This window comes from Papio anubis, chromosome 12, assembly GCF_008728515.1.
Source record: "Papio anubis isolate 15944 chromosome 12, Panubis1.0, whole genome shotgun sequence".
In the NCBI taxonomy this organism is placed as follows: Eukaryota; Metazoa; Chordata; class Mammalia; order Primates; family Cercopithecidae; genus Papio; species Papio anubis.
Window position 1 is genome coordinate 58957589 of NC_044987.1, and position 20295 is coordinate 58977883.

Sequence of the window (20295 nt, forward strand, 5' to 3'; positions counted from 1 at the left end):
GAAGGACTGTTTGAGTCCAGGAGTTCGAGGCTGCAGTAAGCTATGATTGTGCTGTACTCCAGCCGAGGTAACAGAGTGAGACCTAATCTCTCTTTCTCAATCTCTCAAAAAACAAAAAAACAAAACAAAAAAACACACACTAGTGAGACACGCATATTTCCAGGCCTACATCACATCCACTGAATCAGAACTCTAGGACTGGGCCCCAGCAACCTGTTTTTTTTTTTTTTTTTTGAGATGGAGTCTCGCTCTGTTGCCCAGGCTGGAGTGCAGTGGCCAGATCTTAGCTCACTGCAAGCTCCGCCTCCCAGGTTTGGCCATTCTCCTGCCTCAGCCTCCCGAGTAGCTGGGACTACAGGCGCCCGCCACCTCGCCCGGCTAGTTTTTTGTATTTTTTAGTAGAGACGGGGTTTCACCGTGTTAGCCAGGATGGTCTCGATCTCCTGACCTCGTGATCCGCCCGTCTCGGCCTCCCAAAGTGCTGGGATTACAGGCTTGAGCCACCGCGCCCGGCCTAGCAACCTGTTTTTAAACAAGTCCTTCTGGTGATTGTGACCCCAGCTCAAGCGTGAGGCCCACTGCCTTAGGGGACCTCAGCATCTCGGTGGGTGGAGCCTGGCTTTGACTTCGAGTCGCAACTTGACTTTGTCTTGACATCTGAGCACATTTTCAGTCTGCACTGGGCCCACAAATTATGTAGCTAGTCCTGGGCGCTGATTCCTGCCATGACCCAGCCTAGAGGGTAACCTCCAGGAAGTCACTTGCCCTTTCAGAGTCTCGCTGTCCTCATCTGTACAGCAGGGTGATAATTCTCACTCTGCTGGGGCACTGATGGGGGTTAAGTGTGATGCCTAGGCACAGCTCTTAGTACAGGGCCTGGCACATGCGAGTGTGGAGTGACTCTGAGGCTGGGTGCCAGTGCGGTGCACACCTCTGGGGATACCATGGCAGCAAAACAGACATGTCCTTGGCTTAATGGGGCTTATGGTCTGGAGCAGCAGGTAGATAGACAGCAAGAGATGCACACTGTGAGATGTGCTTCCAAGGGAAAAGTGCAGGCACAGGAGATTGTCTGATGGAGGGATCTGACCTAGTTGCAGCTCACTAAAGGCTTTGGAAGTGCCAAAGGAGCAAAACTCAGAGAAGGAGTGGCTGTGAACTGGGTATGGGGGTGGGGATGCCGTCGGGGGTTGTGAGGAGGCAGCAGCACTGCCATGTGTTATTTTCACATAAATTAATAACCAGTCTCTGGGATAGGCTGATGGGAGGGGAGAGGAGCTGGAGGGAGGAGATGGGCCATTTGGGCTAAGGGTGGGTGAGAGGCTGCCTTGGGGGCCTCATCTTCCTGGTCTGGGTTCCTTTCCTTCAAAAAGGCCCTAGACTGTAGCCATTTAGAATGGAAGTGGGGCCCTCACCCAGAGGCCACCTGACACAGTGGAGGAGAATGACTTTGCCAGCTGGTGCCACAAGTTAAGTTGTTTTACCTCTGGAAGCCGTAGCTTCATGTAAGCAAAATGGGATTATTATTATTATTATTTTAAGACGGAGTCTTACTCTGTTGCCCAGGGCGGCGGCACGATTTCGGCTCACTGCAACCTCCACCTACTGGGTTCAAACGATTCTTCTGCCTCAGTCTCCCAAGTAGCTGAGACTACAGGCGTGCGCCACCACACCTGCTAATTTTCGTATTCTTAGTAGAGATGGGGTTTCACCATATTGGCTAGGCTGGTCTCAAACTCCTGACCTCATGATCTGTCCACCTCAGCCTCCCAAAGTGCTGGGATTAGGGGCGTGAGCCACCGTGCCTGTCCTGTTATTATTTTTTTAAATTAAAATAAACAATTTTTAAGAGATAAGTCTCACTGTCTTGCCTAGGCTGGTCTTGACCTTCTGTCCTTAAATTATTCTCCTGCCTGTGTCTTCTGAGTTGCTGGGATTACAGGCACAAGCCATCGTGCCCAGCAAAATGGGACTAGACTACTGCTTAGCCCCTGTCGTTGTGCTGTTGTGGGGTTTAAGCAAGATGTTTCATGGCAGGTTCCCATGGCACCCACCCGCTGGAAGTGCTCAGTGAATAGTCCATTCCTCTTTCCCCTCTGTTGGTTTGCAAGTGGGGAGCTCAGTTTTGGATTAGGAGTTCCTTTAGCCCAGGCTCACTTCCCTGGGGAAGTGCTGGCCCCTTCCTTTAATTGTAAGGAAAATGAGGCCGATCACCCCTTTTCTGTAGAAGACCAGAGGAGATAAGGACATAGCCAGCAATTTTTTTTTTTTTTTTTTTGACAGAGTCTTGCTCTGTCGCCCAGGCTGGAGTGCAATGGCACGATCTCGGCTCACTGCAACCTCTGTCTCCTGGATTCAAGCAATTTTCTCGCCTCAGCCTCCTGAGTAGCTGGGATTACAGGCACCTGCCATCATGCCTGGCTTAATTTTGTATTTTTGTAGAGACGGGGTTTCACCATGTCGGCCAGGCTGTTCTTGAACGCCTGATCTCAGGTAATCTGCCTGCCTCGGCCTCCCGAAGTGCTGGGATTACAGGCGTCAGCCACTGCACCCCACCTGTAACCAGCTTTGAGGCCCAGAAGCAGTGGCTCCAGAGACAGCTGAGTGCCACCTGTCCAGGTGTCCTCCCTGTTGGGGTCCCACCTGGGGGGTTAATTAAACCCACCCAGCTATATCATAGAGTGGGGGTGGGGTGGGTGTATTTTCCTCTAGTTTGGTCTTGAGGTCTCTCTCTGAGAATGGCTATAAATTCTAGCCCTGCTTGACGGAGTTCCAGGGCAGGTGGTCGTGGGGGTCCACAGTGTGCCTTTCATGATGAGATGCTTCTTTATCCTGGTGGATGGTCTGATGCCGTGACCAGGTGTCTCTCTCACAGGAAACTGACTTATAGTGGAAGGTGCCCTGTGGCTCTTTTCTGACCTGTGTCCAGTTTATTCCTACCAAGAAAACCACTCTCTAGGAGAGTGTGTGGTCAGGTGAGACACGGAGGAGGCAGCACAGCAAAACCCCGGAAATAACAGAAGCAGAGTATTACTCACAGAGGGGAGGGCAGCGGGGAGCTGCCTGGGACACCGTGCTTAGCCAGCGAGTTGGAGCAAGAGGGAGATGGGAGGACCTGTGGGCTGGAGGCTTTGTTGGGGTGCAGGATGTTACCCACGCAGGTTTCTGTGGGTAAATATAATTGGTGGGATTAGAGCAAGCAGGCATGAGGCGTGGTGACTGAGGGGGGTCACTGTGGCAAATCCATGCAGCTCATGTGGGTGTGTGTGTGGGGTCAATGGGCGAGTTAGGTGGCATCTGTCTAGCTGTCGCATGGCGAGGTGGTGACCAGGAGGAGGTTGCATAAGGCAGATACCTGGATGGATTACAGTGAAGAACCGGGAGGAGGCCGAGCACTGGAAGCTGTGTCAAGGGTGACTGAGCCCCACTTCTGGTACGAGAAAGTCTGACATATTCAGAATGGGAGCCCAAGCAACATGAAATTGTTAAAATTCACTACAGCGGGTGATCTCCCCCATCCGGGGGGGGTGGTGGTGGTGGAAGCAGCACTAACTGGGACCCAGGTGTCCCGAGTGCAGGCCCTGTTCTCTCAATGGTTCTCTCATCTACCACGGGCCTCGCTGTTCACCGGGCACCGAACCAGGTGCTCCACATGTATCAGTGAAGAAAGGCACTGTTGGCCGGGCGCTGTGGCTCACGCCTGTAATCCCAGCACTTTGGGAGGCCGAGGTGGGTGGATCACCTGAGGTCAGGAGTTTGAGACCAGCCTGGGCAACATGGCAAAACCCTGTCTCTATAAAAAATACAAAAACGAGCTGGGTGTGGTGGTGTGGTGCCTGCCTGTAGTCCCAGATACTTGGGAGGCTGAGGTGGGAGGATCACCTGAGCCTGGGGAGGTCAAGTCTGCAGTGAACTGTGATGGTGCCACTTCACTCCAGGCTGGGCAACAAAGTTTTTTTTTTTTTCAAAAAACAAACAAAAAGGTGCTGTTGTTAGAGATGAAAGTTAGAGGTTCAGTTACCCAACTGGTGAATGGCAGACCCCAAAGCCTTAACCATTGCTCTGACCTAACTCCCAGAGTGATACTGTGGGGCCCGCAGCAAGTCCCTGCTCTTCTGTGGGCCTCCTGTTGCCATGCGTGCTCTTAGGGGGACATCTTGTGTTCCCAAGCCCCCTCAGCTCCAGTGTCCTGGGGTCTGCATTTCTGGGGGGTGGGGGTGCATCCCTGGGAGCTGTACTACCATGCCCTGCTGCATCCAGTCTGCTGTTACCTTTACTAAGAAGATGACCAGCTGACTTGGGCCCTCTCAGCTCCAGCCTCCCAGGCCCCTTGCCATTGAGGGCTGACCTGTGGTCCCATCCCTTCCTTACCCACAATGGGGAGCAGAGGTGGCCAGGACCCATGGTTTCTCCACCCTGTGTTAGTGGGGCCCCAGGCTGGTGGGGCTGGAGTCCTGTGGGAGAGACCCTGAAGTAAGAAGGAAGTTGGTGGCTCCGGGGAACTGACCAAGGTCAGTGTGGCTAGAGGGTGTGTGGGGGCAGGGAGCATGGTGAGAGGGAGGCTGGAGGCTGGACAGAGGCTAGATTGTGAAGAGCTCTTGGGAGCCATTAAGAGTTTTTAGGCAGAGGAGGCACGTGATCAGGTTTGCATCTAGAATGATTAAGAAAATGCCTGCAACTGTTAAGGCAGTGTTAGGCACATAGGAAGCACTCAATAGCCATCAGGCCTGGCTGTGATGCTTTTTCTGTTGCTCATTATGAATACCCAGACTCCACTGCTTACTAACTGGGAGAACTTGGGCCAGTCACTAACCCGGGGGACCTGCTTTGCTTACCAGTAATGCAGAAGGATAAGAAGTTTCCTCACAGGGGTTTTATCAGGATCCAAGTAGCTAAGTAGGGGATTTCATCTCATCTCAGTTAATCTGGCAAACACTCAGCCAGCCAATCCCAGCTGCACAGCCAGGGCCCTTCCTGTGTGTCACATGCCTCCCTGCCTCTCAGTCAGGACATGGCAGGACTTAGTCACGGGATCTGGAAGGGCCCAGCTGTAATAAGGCACAAAGCTTAACCTTCTCCAGTTCTCTCTTGTCTTCAGCCTTAGCCTACAGCGGCAGACCGCTGCCTCCTCCTCAGACTCTCCCCCTAGCCTGAAGCCCTGGCTGAGGGGCCCCCAACCTTAAGAGCTCATAGAGATTCCTGCAGGACCTGAGGGAGTTATTATTATAATTGTTATTATTTTTTGAGATGGAGTCACACTCTGTCGTGCAGGCTGGAGTGAAGTGGCGCAATCTCAGCTCACTGCAACCTCCACCTGCCAGGTTTAAGCAATTCTCCTGCCTCAGCCTCCCAAGTACCTGGGATTATAGGCATAAGCCACAATGCCTGTAATTTTTGTATTTTTAGTAGAAACAGGATTTCACCATGTTGGCCAGGTTGGTCTCGAACTCCTGACCTCAAGTGATCTGCCAGCCTTGGCCTCCCAAAGAGCTGGGATTACAGGTGTGAGCCACCATGCCTGGCCTGAGGGAGTTACGAGCCTTCTGCGAGCCTCAGTTTCCTGGTACGCAGAATGGGAATGAGAATGCCTGTCGTATTAGTCTCCTATTACTCCTGTTACAAATTATCATATATTTAGTGGCTTAAAACAACACAAATGTATTCTTTTACAGTTCTGGAGGTCCAAAGTCCTGAAATGGGTTGTCAGGGCTGTGTCCTCTGGAAACTCTAGCGGGGATCCGTTCCCTTGCCTCTGCTAGCTTCCAGAAGCTGTCTGCATGCCTTGGCTCCCAGCCCCATCCTCTAGCTTTGAAGCCAGCAGTGTAGATTTTCGTCTGTCTTTCAATGCTTCCATCATCCCATCACCTTTACTCTCTCTGACCCTCCTGCCTCCCTCTTGTCAGGACCCTTGTGATGACATTGGGCCCACCCAGGTCATGCAGGATAATCTCTCCATCTCAAGGCCCTGAACAAAATTGCATCTGCAGAATCTCTTCTACCACATGACCTAACACAGCCACAGCTCTGGCGATTAGGATGTGGGCATCTTGGGGGGCTGTTACTCAGCCTACCACACACACCTTGCAGAGCAGTTGTGAGGATGACATGAAACAAGACAACTGAAAGGCTCCCAGTGCCTGGGACAGGCCGTCAGTCCCCTTTCTCCTCTCCCGGGGCCTGTGTCTCCCCATCTGTAAGACGAGGTCCCTGGCAGTCCACACAGTCTGAGCCCACGTCCTTCCAGCATGCAATACACACAGGCAGACTGTCCCTTCGGCGGCCAGGAGTTCCTAGGAAGTGGCAGACTTGAGCCCTGTCCCCAACGCCTCTTCTCCCACTCCCTCCCAAGGGCAGGCCTATTCTCAGTTCCCGTTGGTGCATTTCCCATCTTTCCCAGGGACAGCTGCTGGGAAAGGCTGAGCTCACCACTCCCTGGGGAGGGTGAGGGTGGAGGAAGGAGAAGGGAGAGGCCAGCAGCAGCCACTGCAAGAGATGGAGAGGAGAGGCTACGGAATGAGACTTGCAGTGGGAGAGGCTGAGGTGATCGGCACTCAGAGAAGGGGAAGAGGCTGGGCAGGGCCTCTCATCTAGAATGGTCAGCTTTTCCTCAGCCCCTTGGCCCAGGCCCTGCTGCTTGGTTCCTCTGCCGGCCACCCCCTCTCAGCCAGCCCCTTCTGACAGGCCCTGGTGGCTGCAGGAGTGTGTGTATGTATGTTGGGGATGAGAGGAGTGTGTCACAGGCCAGCAGGGGCCGAAGTGGGGCTCTGCCGCCGGACGGAAAGCCAGGAATCCCCCACTTCAGTGAGAAGAGGACCATTTCAGCCAGAGTCCACCTCTCACTTCCCTCTACTCAGAAATTAGTCACCGTTTGCCCTGGGGCTCATCATCTGCCTTCACTGGACCTCACTTTTTTTGTTTGCCTGTGTGTGGCGGGGTGGAGGGCCGTGGGAGAGGCAGTTAACACCATTATGGGATTTGAGAGGGTGAAATGAGGTTGTGATTTTGAACTGATTTTGAAATGTGCAGTCTGCTATATAAGGATGTGCATTCCATGCATAGCCTGTTCCTTTAATGTTCTCTTCTGCAGTTTGACAGTCTGACAAACTCTTCATTGTGCTTCAAGTCCAGCTCAGATGTCACCTGCTCTCTGTAACTTTGTCAACAGCCCCCTGCCCATTCCAGAGAGAATGGAGCTGCTCACTCCTCGGAATTGCTGTGGCCTCTTTTTTTTTTTTTTTTTTTTTTTGAGACGGAGTCTCGCTCTGTCACCCAGGCTGGAGTGTGGCGGCTGGATCTCAGCTCACTGCAAGCTCCGCCTCCCGGGTTCACGCCATTCTCCTGCCTCAGCCTCCCGAGTAGCTGGGACTACAGGCGCCCGCCACCTCGCCCGGCTAGTTTTTTTTTTTTTGTATTTTTTAGTAGAGACGGGGTTTCGCAGTGTTAGCCAGGATGGTCTCGATCTCCTGACCTCGTGATCCACCCGTCTCGGCCTCCCAAAGTGCTGGGATTACAGGCTTGAGCCACCGTGCCCGGCCGATGTGGCCTCTTAATTTTTTTAATTTTAATTTTTTCTTGAGACAGAGTTTCGCTCTCGTTGCCCAGGCTGGAGTGCAATGGCACCATCTCAGCTCACTGCAACCTCTGCCTACCAGGTTCAAGTGATTCTCCTGCCTCAGCCTCCCAAGTAGCTGGGACTACAGGCATGTGCCACCATGCCCAGCTAATTTTGTATTTTTAGTAGAGACAGGGTTTCACCATGTTGGTCAGGCTGGTCTCGAACACCTGACCTCAGATGATCTGCCCGCCTCGACCTTTCAAAGTGCTGGGATTACAGGCATGAGCCACAGTGCCTGGCCCTGTGGCCTCTTTATAACCCTCTCATGGGGTGCCTTTGGTGGGCAGGGTATTGGTTTGGACATCTGTCTACCCCACCCTGTGTGGGCAGTACATTTGTAACAGACCCCTCTGCTCCTTAAGGTCACTGTGGTTGTGATGGGACAGAGGCAGTGTGGCAAAGGCAGTTGGGGAGCCGGCCTCCTGGGGTCTGGCCTGTACAAAGTTGCCACATGTCAGTCCAGCCCTTAGAATTGCGCAGACTGCATGACTGACTCAATCAGATTCACACGAACCTGAGCTAAATTAAGCAGGGGACCAAATCATTCGGGTCCATCGCTCTCTGTGGCATGAATGTCTATGCCCACTGCCTCCTGCTGATAATCAGACAGCATAGGGGCCGCGTTGCTCATGAGGTTTCCTGATGAGGGTGAAATCTGAGCCAAGGGACGGTGCTGAAGGAAAGGCCATCTAGGTCTTAAGGAAGCACATTCCATAAGCTCATCCACCACACTCCAAACCCCCTGCGAAGGCTGTGTCCCACTGCCTGGTGCCGGTTTGATACACAGAGAGTATCAAATAAATGTTGGAAGCAATGTAGCGTGGTGATCAGAGGCTCCTCCACTTCCTGCAGGTGTTCTTATATGCGATTCCTTACACCTTTTCCCCCTGCTAGACTTTAAGCCCCACAGAGGCAGGGCCCTGGATGGCCTTGTTCTCCTCAGTGTTCCCAGTGCCTCTCAGTGCACTCACCTACCTATGTTGAACCCAGGTTACATGCCAGGCATATACAGACATCAGCCTTTCATCCCCCTCAACACCTTGAAGCAGGCTGTGTTGCCCTGTTATCCAGGTGAGGACAGGGAAGGTAAGATGCCGTGTCCAAACACAGCCATTAAATACCAGGAGAGAGAGCAAGACCCTGTTCCCAATTGCTCCCCACATCCATTTCCATTTGTGCAGTTCTCCCTGAGGTTTGGGATCAGATGGCCTGAACTTCTAGGTTGCAGCAGGCAGAGCTGGCTCTGGGGAGGTCATTCCAGATAGATTGGTGGCTAAGAAGAGGGCCAGCACCGTTCCTTCTGTGGGCTTCTGACCACCCATCCTGAAGCCATAAAAGGGAACTGGTTTGAGGAGCAGGTGGAAGGTTTGGGGGTTGCATATTACCAAGTCCCAGTGTGTGTCTGGGGAAAGGTCTGGAGATGCTCTAGAATGCTCCTCCCCTGCTCCCTGCCTCACTGAGGCACAGCTGCTCTTGGTTGGCTTTGCTGTGCCCACCTTATCTGCAAGCCTGTGTGTTCCTGGAAGTAATGCAAATGCATTTATTTAAAATGCTCCATAATTCAGCCTTGTCCTAATATCAGGCCTTTGTCTCTGCTCAGCACTCTGGTCTCCCCAGGACTCCTCATGTACCCATTATCTCCTGTCAGCTATCTAGGCTCCTGTGAGGTAACGTGACCCCCTGTGAGAGCCCGTAAGCCAGCTGAAGCCAAGATGGACAAGGACCTGCCCAAGGCCACCAGTGGGTCTGCTTGCTGTGGTGGGGGTTTGTATTTGCACCATTCACAGAGCTCCAACTCTGTGCCAGGGCCTCATTTCCCTCCAGACGGCTGTGCAGCAGGGTGATGAGGCTATAGGCCTGCCTGACCCTAAGCTTGTGCCCTTAACTCCTTTATGATGCACCTTCTCTGTGCCAAGCACAGGCCTTGCCCTGGAGGAGTTCCCATCCTGGGGGGCAAGTTCTCAAATGAATGATGCCCACTAAGGCAGGGGCGTGTCCTCAGAGAGGCCTGGCAAAGCTCCCTGAGGGATCAGGGCTTAAGCCCTCTCCTCCAGGGGTCCCTGCAATGTGGGGTCAGGCCCACCAGGCAGGCTGCCTGAGCACTTTGATGCTGGCTGCGCCCATTTGTGGGCCTCTGGCCTCCCCAGGCCACCTTCTAAGAGCACAGGGAGCTGTGTGGGCAGGAAAAGGAGCAGAGGCTTTGGGGCCACCAGGCGGGCATTGCCTCCCCTGAACTGGGTAACTTATCTCTTCCCCATCCCTAGCTTCCAGTTTCCAATTCTGTAAAAAGAGGATACTGGCTTTTTCTCCGTGAGTTATCCTTGAGATTAAACATAAATATATAAAGTACCTAGCACATGACAAATTAATAAATGATATGTCTTAAAGTAATCACTGGGCACGATGGCATGTACCTGTAGTTGCAGCTACTCAGGACGCTGAGGTGGGAGACTCACTTCCACCCAGGAGATGAAGACAATATAGTGAGACCCTTCCTCCAAAAAAAATGTTATTGTAGGACTATTTTTTTTTTTTTTTTGAGATGGAGTCTCACTCTTTCGCCAAGGCTAGAGTGCAATGGTGTGATCTTGGCTCACTGCAACCTCCGTCTCCCGGGTTAAAGCAGTTCTCCTGCCTCAGCCTCCCAAATAGCTGGCATTATAGGTGTGTGCCACCACACCCAGCTGATTTTTTTATTTTTAGTAGAGACGGGGTTTCACCATATTGGCCAGGCTGGTCTTGAATTCCTGACCTCAAGTGATCCACCTGCCTCGGCCTCCCACAGTGCTGGGATTACAGGCATGAGCTACTGTGCCTGGCCAAATTTTTTAATAAGAAAATATACCCAGATTGTTACCAAAATCCAATCAGATTGCTTTTCAGTGAACAGGCATTCTGCAACTATTTACTTAGTGCTGTCTCTGGGCTCACTTGGGCCTTGGTCATAGGACCTGGTTTCAAATGCTGGCTCAGCGACTCCCTGGCTCTACTCAGTGGCCTGAGCTCCTGGGCCTTGGTTTCTGCCTCTTGTTCATGGTCCCTGGGGCCTCTGGTGAGACTGAGCTCATAAAGTGTCGGCAAAGTACTTTGTGGATCGATGCTAACTAATAGCGGTTCCCTGGAGCTGCTGTGAGTAGGAAAGACGACTGCGGAGGTTGCTTGGACCAGGCTCAGGGCCGGCACCCAGGGAGGGCTAGTGTTGTCCTCACAGTGGGACTAAGGAAGGGCCTGCTATCCCCTGTCCCTGATGCTTTATTCCACTTTAGCCAGGAGTGGGTGCTGATAAAGTTTGATGATGGGGATGGTGCTATCCGTGGCCATGGGGTAAGAGGCTTGCCTAGTTAGTGGCAGAGGCAGGTGTGGATACTCATCTGGGTCACATCCAGCCAGAGCTGGGGCCATGGTCTGTCCTGGGATCCTCTTGTCAGGGATCCCCTTCTTGCCCCCTTGCTGTCTCTCCAGAGGGTGCTGGCCTCTGTCCAGACACACAGCTGTCATAAATATGGCATGGTGGCTTCAGTTCAATGGAGAGCATAAATGGGGAATTGGAGTGGGACCCTGGGCAGGGGAGGGTGTGAGCAAGGGCTCCAGAGGGAAGCCCTTCCCCGTGTGTTAGACTGAGCTGAAGTCTGTCCTGGGAACTTCTGGAGAGAGGGAGCAGATGGGGATCATGCCCTCTGGGAGCTCCTAGTGTGATGGAGGAGGCATGGCCCTGACCTCCAGGACACTCCTGTCTGATGGGGCAACGTGGCTTCTGTTTCCTGGGACTGCCTGTGTAACAGAGGGGACACAGTCCTCTTGTCCTCTAGGAGCCGTGTGTCTGAGGAATGAGGCATGGTCTCCATCCTGCAGGAGCCTCCAATCTGATGGGGGAGCTGCGGTCACTTCCCTCGGAGAGATTCCCTATTTGAGAGAGGAGCCCTGACCTCTGTCCTCAGGAAGGACCCCTGTCTGATGGAGGCTTACTCAAGAAACCCCATTTATGGCCTTCACCTTTGACCCCTTCACCTTTAACCCCTTCCCCTACCTGATTCATGGGGAGGCCAGGTCCCACAGGCAGCAGCTACGCATGGAGCTGGGCAGTTATGAACTTGGCTGCTGTGGGGCAGGGAGGAAGGGAAGACAGGAGACTCCTTACAGGAGACTGTAAGGAGGCCCCCTGCTTTAAGTGAGGGTGACATAGAAGCCTTCCTGGTGAAGGTGTCTGTCTGGGATCCTCTGATGGACAGGAGATGCCTGGCTGTGATAAGTACCCATTGTGGATAAGGGGTAAGGGCTCCCCCAGGCTGGAAGGGAAACTTGATGGGTCACTCTGGTGAGCCCCTGTCTTCATGCAGGCTGGACTGCTGGAATGGAAAGTGGTCTAGGGAGACCCTCAGCATCTTTGGGGAGACCCTCACCCACTGCCCATCTGTGTACAGGCAGAGTGCTGCCAGCCCGGGGACATCCGCCCTCCATGGCCTGAGAAGCCCGGAGGAGGAGAGGAAACAGGACGCATATCAGGAACGCCTTTTCCTTTTCTTTGTAACTAACCCCTCGCTTGGGGCTGGTGAGAGCTGAGCCTGCGGGGCTGGCCCTGGCCTGGTTGCTGCTGCCTGCGGCCCCCAGCTCAGGCTCCCTCCACCTCACAGTCCACGGCTTTGGTGCTGCTCCTGGGCTGGCCTCTTCACTCCACTGAATCTCTGGGCTCTCATCTGTAAAATGGGGTAAGACTTTCTATCTGCCTTACCAGGAAGTTTGCTTTTCCTCTCTTTCTGGGATTTACATGATTTCTTCCTCTCTCCATGAGATGTGCATTGAATGCTTCCTGTGCACCAGCCTCTGGCATAGGTGGGGATGGAGAACACGGGGAGGAACAGTGTGAGGCAGAGAGGGGGAAAGGCTGTTTAGGACTTGTCTAAGGAGTTGGGGGACATCAAGTAGAGATGTCTGAAGGCTGATGGGTGTGGGGTCAGAGAGGGTCTGGCTGGAGACGAGGTTTGGACTTACTAGCATCTGGTGGCAGCTGAAGTGGTCAGATGGGTGGAGTTGCCCAGGGAACTCCTTGTTATGGGATCTGGGAAGAGGCCAAGGTCAGACTCAGCTCTGGAGTCTCCTGAGAGCTGGGTACAGAGCAGGGATGGGGAGCCATGTGGCCAGGGCCTCCAGCAGGACTGAAATGGGATCAGTGCGTTTGGTGCTTCCTGTGGGAGTTGAGACTTTTGCCTTTGCAGTGTGATGTCGGGGTGTGTGGGGAAGGGTGGATCACAGAGGATGAGGAGGGAGTAAAGGTGAAGGTGCTCAGACATCAAGGAATTTGATCAGTCAGGTTGTCATTCTTTTGCTTGTTTTTCTCATTATTCAAACTATTCCCCTGCTGACTGAAGGGCTGCTATGGGGTGCATGTGTAGTCGGTTATATGCTGTGTATATGTTGTATATGTGGGGGTTTGTAGACAAGATGTGTATGGGGAGTGTGATGCATGTGTGTGTTTAGTATTTGTGTGTGTCTTTCTGTGCATGGTGTGTAGAGTGTGTGCACATGACCACATTCAGATCCTTGATCCATACAGCAGGCTGGTGCTGAGTCGTCTGCCTGGGCTGGAAACTGGGAAGGGTTCATCAAGCTTGTGAATTTCTCTTCTCTACTTAGGGTTACACCCAATAGTGTGCTGGTAACAACTGGCCCTCCAGAAAAAAAGGAGGGTGGGGGATTTTAGCATCTGCCAATTTCTGTGATGTAAATTCTCTGACTTCAGATTTCACTCTTACCAACGTGAAGTCATTGAATGTGCAGTTGGGAAGAGATGAACAGTAGACACCATTGTATAGCATTTCCATCATACAGGTGTAGTAGGCATAAATACCCTTGAGGGTATGATAGTGACAACAGTAAAATAATTAGTAAGTAATCAGTTTTGAAAATGCATTCCTGGGCCAGTCATGGTTTCTCATGCCTGTAATTCCAGCACTCTGGGAGGCCGAAGCGGGAGGATCACTTGAAGTCAGGAGTTCAAGACTAGCCTGGCCAACATGGTGAAACTCCATCTCTACCAAAAAAAAAAAAAAAATACAAAAATTGGCTGGGTGTGGTGGCGCACACCTATAATCCCAGCTACTTGGGAGGCTGAGGCATGAGAATTGCATGAGCCCAGGAGGTGGGAGTTGCAGTGAGCCGAGATCACATCACTGCATTCCACATTCTAGCCTGGGCAACAGAGCAAGACTCTGTCTCAAAAAAAAAAAAAAAAAAAAAAAGAAAAGAAAAGAAAAGAAAATGCATTCCCTTTGCTTTTAATAGAGTTTGTTTAATTGTAACTTCACATTAGGATTTCTATTATTCTTTTTTTTAAACTTTTTTTTTCTCTTTTTTTAAAGACAGGTCTCACTATGTTGCCCAGCCTGGTCTCAAACTCCTGGGCTCAAGCGATCCTCCCACCTCAGCCTCCCAGAGTGTTGGGATTGCAGGCATGAGCCACTGCTCCAAGCAGGGTTTCTCAGCATCAGCACCATAACATTTTGGGCTGGAGATCCTTTGCTAGGGGGTTGGGGACACTGACATGGGCATTATACAGGCGGCATCCCTGGCCTCTACCTGCTAGGTGTTAGTAGCACCTCTTCCACAAATCATGGCAGCCCACAATGTCTCCAGACATTGCCAGGTGTCCCCTGGGGTGCAAATTCATCCCCCGGCTGAGAACCAATGGTACTGGCTGTGTTTAACAACCAGCTCACGAAATTCTTAAAAATGTGACACTTGCCTCTTATGAGCCTGTACAAGCCAGCTCAGCACACCATGGGCACCGCATCCAGATAAATATAAGGCAGTTTTTCCCCCCAAAATTATTTCCCTGGAAAAAGCTGCCACCTTAGACCTTAGATTTCGGTCTGTACAGAGTCCCCGACCATGGAGAACCCTGTTGGCTTACTGACTGATCCACAGAACAGTGGACACAGAGTCAGAGATATACTGCTATAGTGGATCTGTTATGACATTTTATGAAATGTGAGACTAGGAAGAAATTAGTGATGTTTTTGAATTAATATCTTAACATATGTTATTCTATATCCTTAAAAGTTTGCATGTTGAAATTGGCAAAACAAACAAACCAAACAAAAACCCCCTTTAAATAAAATCTTTCTGCTGGGAAAATAATGGCCTGTCTTGTGTCAGGAGCGCCCTATAGCTAATGAGTTCCTGCCGAGGCTGCACATCCATGGTGCTCATCCAGGTGGTGAGGCTGCCACTTCTTGGCCCAGGTCCTATTTTTTCCCAGCTTCAAGCTCAGGGCTTGGCTCTTGTTTGTTCATTCAAAATCTTTATTAAGCACCTACTATGTGCCAAGGAACATAAGTGACTGAAGTCACAGTTTCTGCTCCCTGGGGCTTGCCATCATTTCAGTTCCGTGGCGTCCACTCAGGAGCAGCTGTGTGCAGGCCCTGTTTGGATGCTCAGGGGCCAGCAGGAGAGGGAGGGAAAGATGCACATGTGTGCTGGGTGCCTGGTGTGTGCCTGGAACGGAGCTGGGCACATCACACATGCACCTCCTCCCACCCTCCCACTGTGCTTTTGAGGGAGGGCTTGCTCGTTAGTGGAGTGTCTGCCTCCCGCTGCCCTGTAGGTGCTCTGGGGAACAACACCGACTGGGGCCTGCACCTCCTACAGGTAAAAACAGCCCCAGGTCCAGAGATTTGAAAAATAAAGGGAAGAAAAGAAAGGAGGGAAATAAGAAAGACGAATGGAAGGAAGCAAAGGAGGGAACAAGGGCAGAGGAGTCAGGGCAAGAGCACTTTAAGCCAAGGCAGTCAAGGAAGGCTTCTTGGGTGTGGTGACGGTGGGACTGTGTGAAGGATGGGAAGGGCTGCAACTGGTAGAACTGATGCAAAGGATAGTACAGGAAGAGGGAAGAGCAGGGCACGTACACAGAAATTTCTGGAATGTGGATGTCTACACTGGGAAAAAGTGGGGGCACAGTGACTCACACCTGTAATCCCAGCACTTTGGGAGGCCGAGGTGGGCAGATCACTTGAGGTCAGGAGTTTGAAACCAGCCTGGCCAATATGCTGAAACCCTGTCTTTACTAAAAATACAATAATTAGCTGGGCATGGTGGCGCGCACCTGTCGTCCCAGCTACTCTGGAGGCTGAGGCAGGAGAATTGCTTTAACCCAGGAGGCGGAGGTTGCAGTGAGCCAAGATCATGCCACTCCAGTCCAGCCTGAGTGACAGAGAGACACTCCATCTCCAAATAATAATAATAATAATGTAATAATAATCTGGGGAAAAACATCATAAAGTGTTTTCTACCCACGACTGTAGGGAGACAGACAACTTAAACCTTTCCCTGTCCCAGTAGGAGTAACACGACCGTCTCCTCCCAGCAGCAAGGCTTTCCCACCTGAGGGACATTTGGGGGAGAACTCTCCCTGAGCAGGGGGTGGGGACGGGACACTGGCCAGGATAATGATGATGATAATTGTAGTATCATAGCATCAACAATGTTAGCTTCTCTGTGTTGAGTCACTACTGGGGACCAGGTTTTTACACATATCCCCAGCCTATGGGGTGGGTATTATCCCCATTCTCCAGGCGAAGGAAGCTGAGCCTTTGAGAGGATAGGAAACGGGCCTGAGGTCACACTGGGCTCAAGCAGGGACTCAGGCAGGGACTGTCTGCTTCAGCCTCTGGGCTCTTTTGACTGCCAACAACCTTCTCTTTCTGAATCTCAGCCCCAGGAAGGCTGGGCAGCGCTCAGGCACAGTCTGTGGGCTCTTTGGTACCCAGCTGCCAGCCCACCTGGGGAAATTTTGATCAGCCCTTGATTTTCAGATCTCCAGTTTCATGGGTTAGCAGAAAATAAGCCAAGCTCTTTTAAGAAACTCTCCCCTCTGTCCATGGCCCCCTCTTTCCTCACTCTGCACCACCTGAGAGTTTTCACAAACATGCTTCATGGCCAAAAAAGTGAACCCATGAATGCAGCAGGAGGCTTGGGGAATTGCTGTCTGCCTAGAAGTCTATGGGAAGTCTGCAGCCCAGGAGACTGACTTGGCCAGAACCCCTCACCCCCCAGCTACCATCCCTGACCCCTCTGGCCTGCCAGGCACTGTCCTGTGCCCTGGGAGCCATGGCAGATTTCAGCAGGGATGTGACAGGAGACGGGAACCACAGAAGCCAGCGGTCCCCATCCCAGTCTGACTCTGGGCACACTAGTGAGTCTCCCTGAGCCTGAGCTTCCTGGCCTGGTGTGAGGCTCTTCTCTCACTTTGATTTCTCCATCTGGGAAATGAAGCAGGTGGGACTGTGCTCCCTCAGGCTCCGGAAATCTCTGAAATGGGGTGACATTTCTTGCCTTCCTGCCTGCTTCCCCCTCCCGGGCTGTCCTGAAAAGCAGGTGCACTGATGGCGGGTAAACAGGCAGACCACGCTCTAACACAGGGAGGGCTGGGAAATTCTCGCAGGGCAGACAAGCTGGTACACAAATAACTCTGCTACCAGGGAGAATGTGATAAAGGCCTAGGAACCTCTCTGCAGCCGCTGCCACCTGCTCCCCACACCTCCCTGCTCCCTGATGGCTGCTCTCACACCCAGGAAAGTGGGTCAGAATGTAGGGCGGTTGAGTCTGAGTGAATGCCCCCTTGCGTCTCCCCACCCTACCCAGCTGAGCCATGGCTGCTATCGGGCAGGGATGGGGGAACATTATGGAATTGAGGGCCTCTCTGGATCCAAAATATAGCCCTGGCCCATCAGTCTCTCTTCCCTCAAATGCCCATCGCTCCCCATTGCCTTCTGGATAAGGTCCAAGTTCCTTGGCCCAGCACTCAAGGCCCTTCACGGCCCTACCCTCCTAGTCAAGGGCCCGCACATACAAGTTCTCCGTGATTTTCTGTGGAGCGAACGGACCATTCTCCAGCCCAGCCTCTTCCCCTGGGGCTCCTCCCAGGCACTTGGGGTACACTCCAGCCACGCCAGAGGCTCGCTGTCTCCTGAGCACCCGGTGGACTCAGTTGCCCTCTCCAGGCCTCTGCCTGCAGTGTGGTCACCCCTTCTGCACCTCGTGTGTCCTTCAAGATTTTCCTCATTGCTACCTCTTCCCTTGAAGGCTTTTTTGTTTTTGTTTTTTGAGATGGAGTCTTGCTCTGTTGCCAGACTGGAGTGCAGTGGCGCGATCTTGGCTCACTGCACCCTCCTCCTCCTGGGTTCAAGCGATTCTCCTGCCTCAGCCTCCAGAGTTGCTGGGACTACAGGTGCCCACCACCACGCCCAGCTAAGTTTTGTGTTTTTAGTAGAGATGGGGTTTCGCCATGTCGACCAGGATGATCTCAATCTCTCTTGACCTCGTGATCCGCCCACCTCGGCCTCCCAAAGTGCTGGGACTAAAGGCGTGAGCCACAGCGGTCAGCCCTGAAGGCTTTCTTGACTCTCCAGATAGAACCACATAATCCCACCTCTCAGGCAGTATTGTGAGTGATTAAAAGTGTGGTCTCTGGAGCTGGAGTACCTGGGCTCTGATATCTAGATCTGTTGTTTACTCGCTGTGTGACCCTAGGCAAATTACTTAACCTCTCTGTGCCTCAGTTTTCTTATCTGTGAAGTGGGATAATAGTAATACTTGTTATAGAGTTGTTGGAGAAATAAGTGAGTCGATATTTGTAACCAGCTTAGAGCAGTAACTGGACTTGGTTTCTCTCCTGGATAAGCTTTCCTTTTGTTGTTGTTGTTTGAGACAGAGTCTCACTGTGTTGCCCAGGCTGGAGTGCAGTGGCGCAATCTCAGCTCACTGCAACCTCGCCTCCTGGGTTCAAGCGATTCTCCTGCCTCAGCCTCCTGAGTAGCTGGGATTACAGGCACGTGCCACCACATCCGGCTAATTTTTGTATTTTTAGCAGAGACAGGGTTTCACCATGTTGGCCAGGCTGGTCTTGAACTCCTGATCTCGTGATCTGCCCGCCTCAGCCTCCCAAAGTTCTTGGATTACAGGCGTGAGCCACCGTGCCCGGCCTCTCTTGGATAAGTTTTCTAATGTTGACTGAAGGGTGAGTAAATATCTGAAGGTCTTCTGACATTCCCTGCATTTGTAGCATTTTTTTTCTAATATTAATTTTCTAATACAAAGAAAGGAATTGTTACCGGTGCTTACATAATTCACTAGTACTGAATCCACATTCATGGATGATCTTTCCAGTGTGAGTTTTCTGATGCTGAGTAAGATATGTCTTGTCTAAATGATTTCCCATAGGTGGTCCATTCATGAGGTTTCTCTCCTATGTGTTTTCTGATACTAGCTTTGTGATTCTGGACAAGTTAGGTAGGGTTTCTGAGTCTGGGCTTCTTCTCTGAAAAATTGGAGTATTTAGAAGGAATATAATAATGTATGTGAAGTGCTTAGCACAGCGCCTTGCTCATAGGGAAAGCTCAGTGTACAGTGGCCATTTTTCTTAGTGGGTTTCTCTAACTAGGCTATGCTGTGGTCTTTTGTCAGCAGGGACCACCCGTTGTTTATGTTAGTGCCCCTAGAGCATTGCACTGGCAGTGGCTGTGTGATGGCTCAGTGGTGAGTGAATGATGAATGGGATAGCCACTGGTCAGAACTGGGCAGAGGCCTGTTTGGGATGTATCAGCTGTCTTCTTGGCTTAGCCTGACAGTGGCTGTGGACTCTGTTCCTATGAAGCATTTTCTTTCTTTTTTTTTCTTTTTTAGAGACAGGGTCTTGCTCTGTTGCCCAGGCAGGAGTGCAGTGGCGTGATCATAGCTCACTATAACCTTAAACTCCTGGGCTCAAGCGATCTTCCCTCCTCAGCCTCCCGATAGCCGGGACAACAGGCATGTGCCACCATGCCTGGCTAATTTTTAATTTTTTGTGGAGATGGGGTTTCACTATGTTGCCTAGGCTGGTCTTGAACTCATGGTCTCAAGCATTCCTCCTGCCCAGCCTCCCAAAGAGTTGGAATTACAGGCACGAGCCACCATGCCTGGCTCCTATAAAGCATTTTCTAAGCCCAATGCCCATGGCTCCTGACAGCCAAATGGAAGTATAGATAGAAGAAGAAATCCCTGGAGTCTGCTCACTCAGAGACAAGGATCATCACCATCATCTTTTTATATTTATTTATTTATTTGTTTATTTATTTACTTATTTTTTGAGCTGGAGTCTTGTTTTGTCACCCAGGCTGGAGTGCAGTGGCGCGATCTTGGCTCACTGCAACCTCTGCCTCCTGAGTTCAAGCGATTCTCCTCCCTCAGCCTCCCAAGTAGCTGGAATTATAGGTATGCACCACTACACCTGGCTAATTTTTGTAATTTTAGTAGAGACGGGGTTTTACCATGTTGGCCAGGCTGGTCTTGAACTCCTGATCTCAAGTGGTCTGCCTGCCTCGACGTCCCAAAGTGCTGAGATTACAGGTGTGAGCCACTGCGCCCGTCCTACCACCATCTTTTTAAACTTCATCCATTCTCATACTTGAATAATTCTCTTACGGCTTTCATTTAACCATATTCATCCTATATTTATTTATTGAGCACCTACTATATCCTAGGTACCATGCTATGCCCCAGAAATACAGTGAAATAACACAAATAATATACCTCTACTTTCATTGTTGCTATAAAAGTGAAGCTGAGGGTATTATCAGACCATTACAAAGTGTGGGAAGTGCTATGAATGGGGACACACTGGATATGGAGCTGAGGGGCCCCTAACCCAG

The 20295-nt window shown here is 51.6% G+C and overlaps 1 protein-coding gene across 5 annotated transcripts in view; it reads left to right on the forward strand.

The window, feature by feature from the left end:
• ARRB1 (arrestin beta 1) overlaps nucleotides 1–20295 on the forward strand; it is a 97116-nt gene that overhangs the window by 35450 nt on the left and 41371 nt on the right. The window contains exon 1 of one of the 5 annotated variants that reach the window (XM_009186944.4): nucleotides 10406–12321. The exons of the other annotated variants lie outside the window; for them this stretch is intronic. Coding sequence (XP_009185208.1) covers nucleotides 12317–12321 — 5 coding nt within the window. The 5' untranslated portion in view covers nucleotides 10406–12316. Of the gene's footprint in view, nucleotides 1–10405; nucleotides 12322–20295 lie in introns of those variants that run through there. 5 annotated transcript variants of the gene reach the window in all.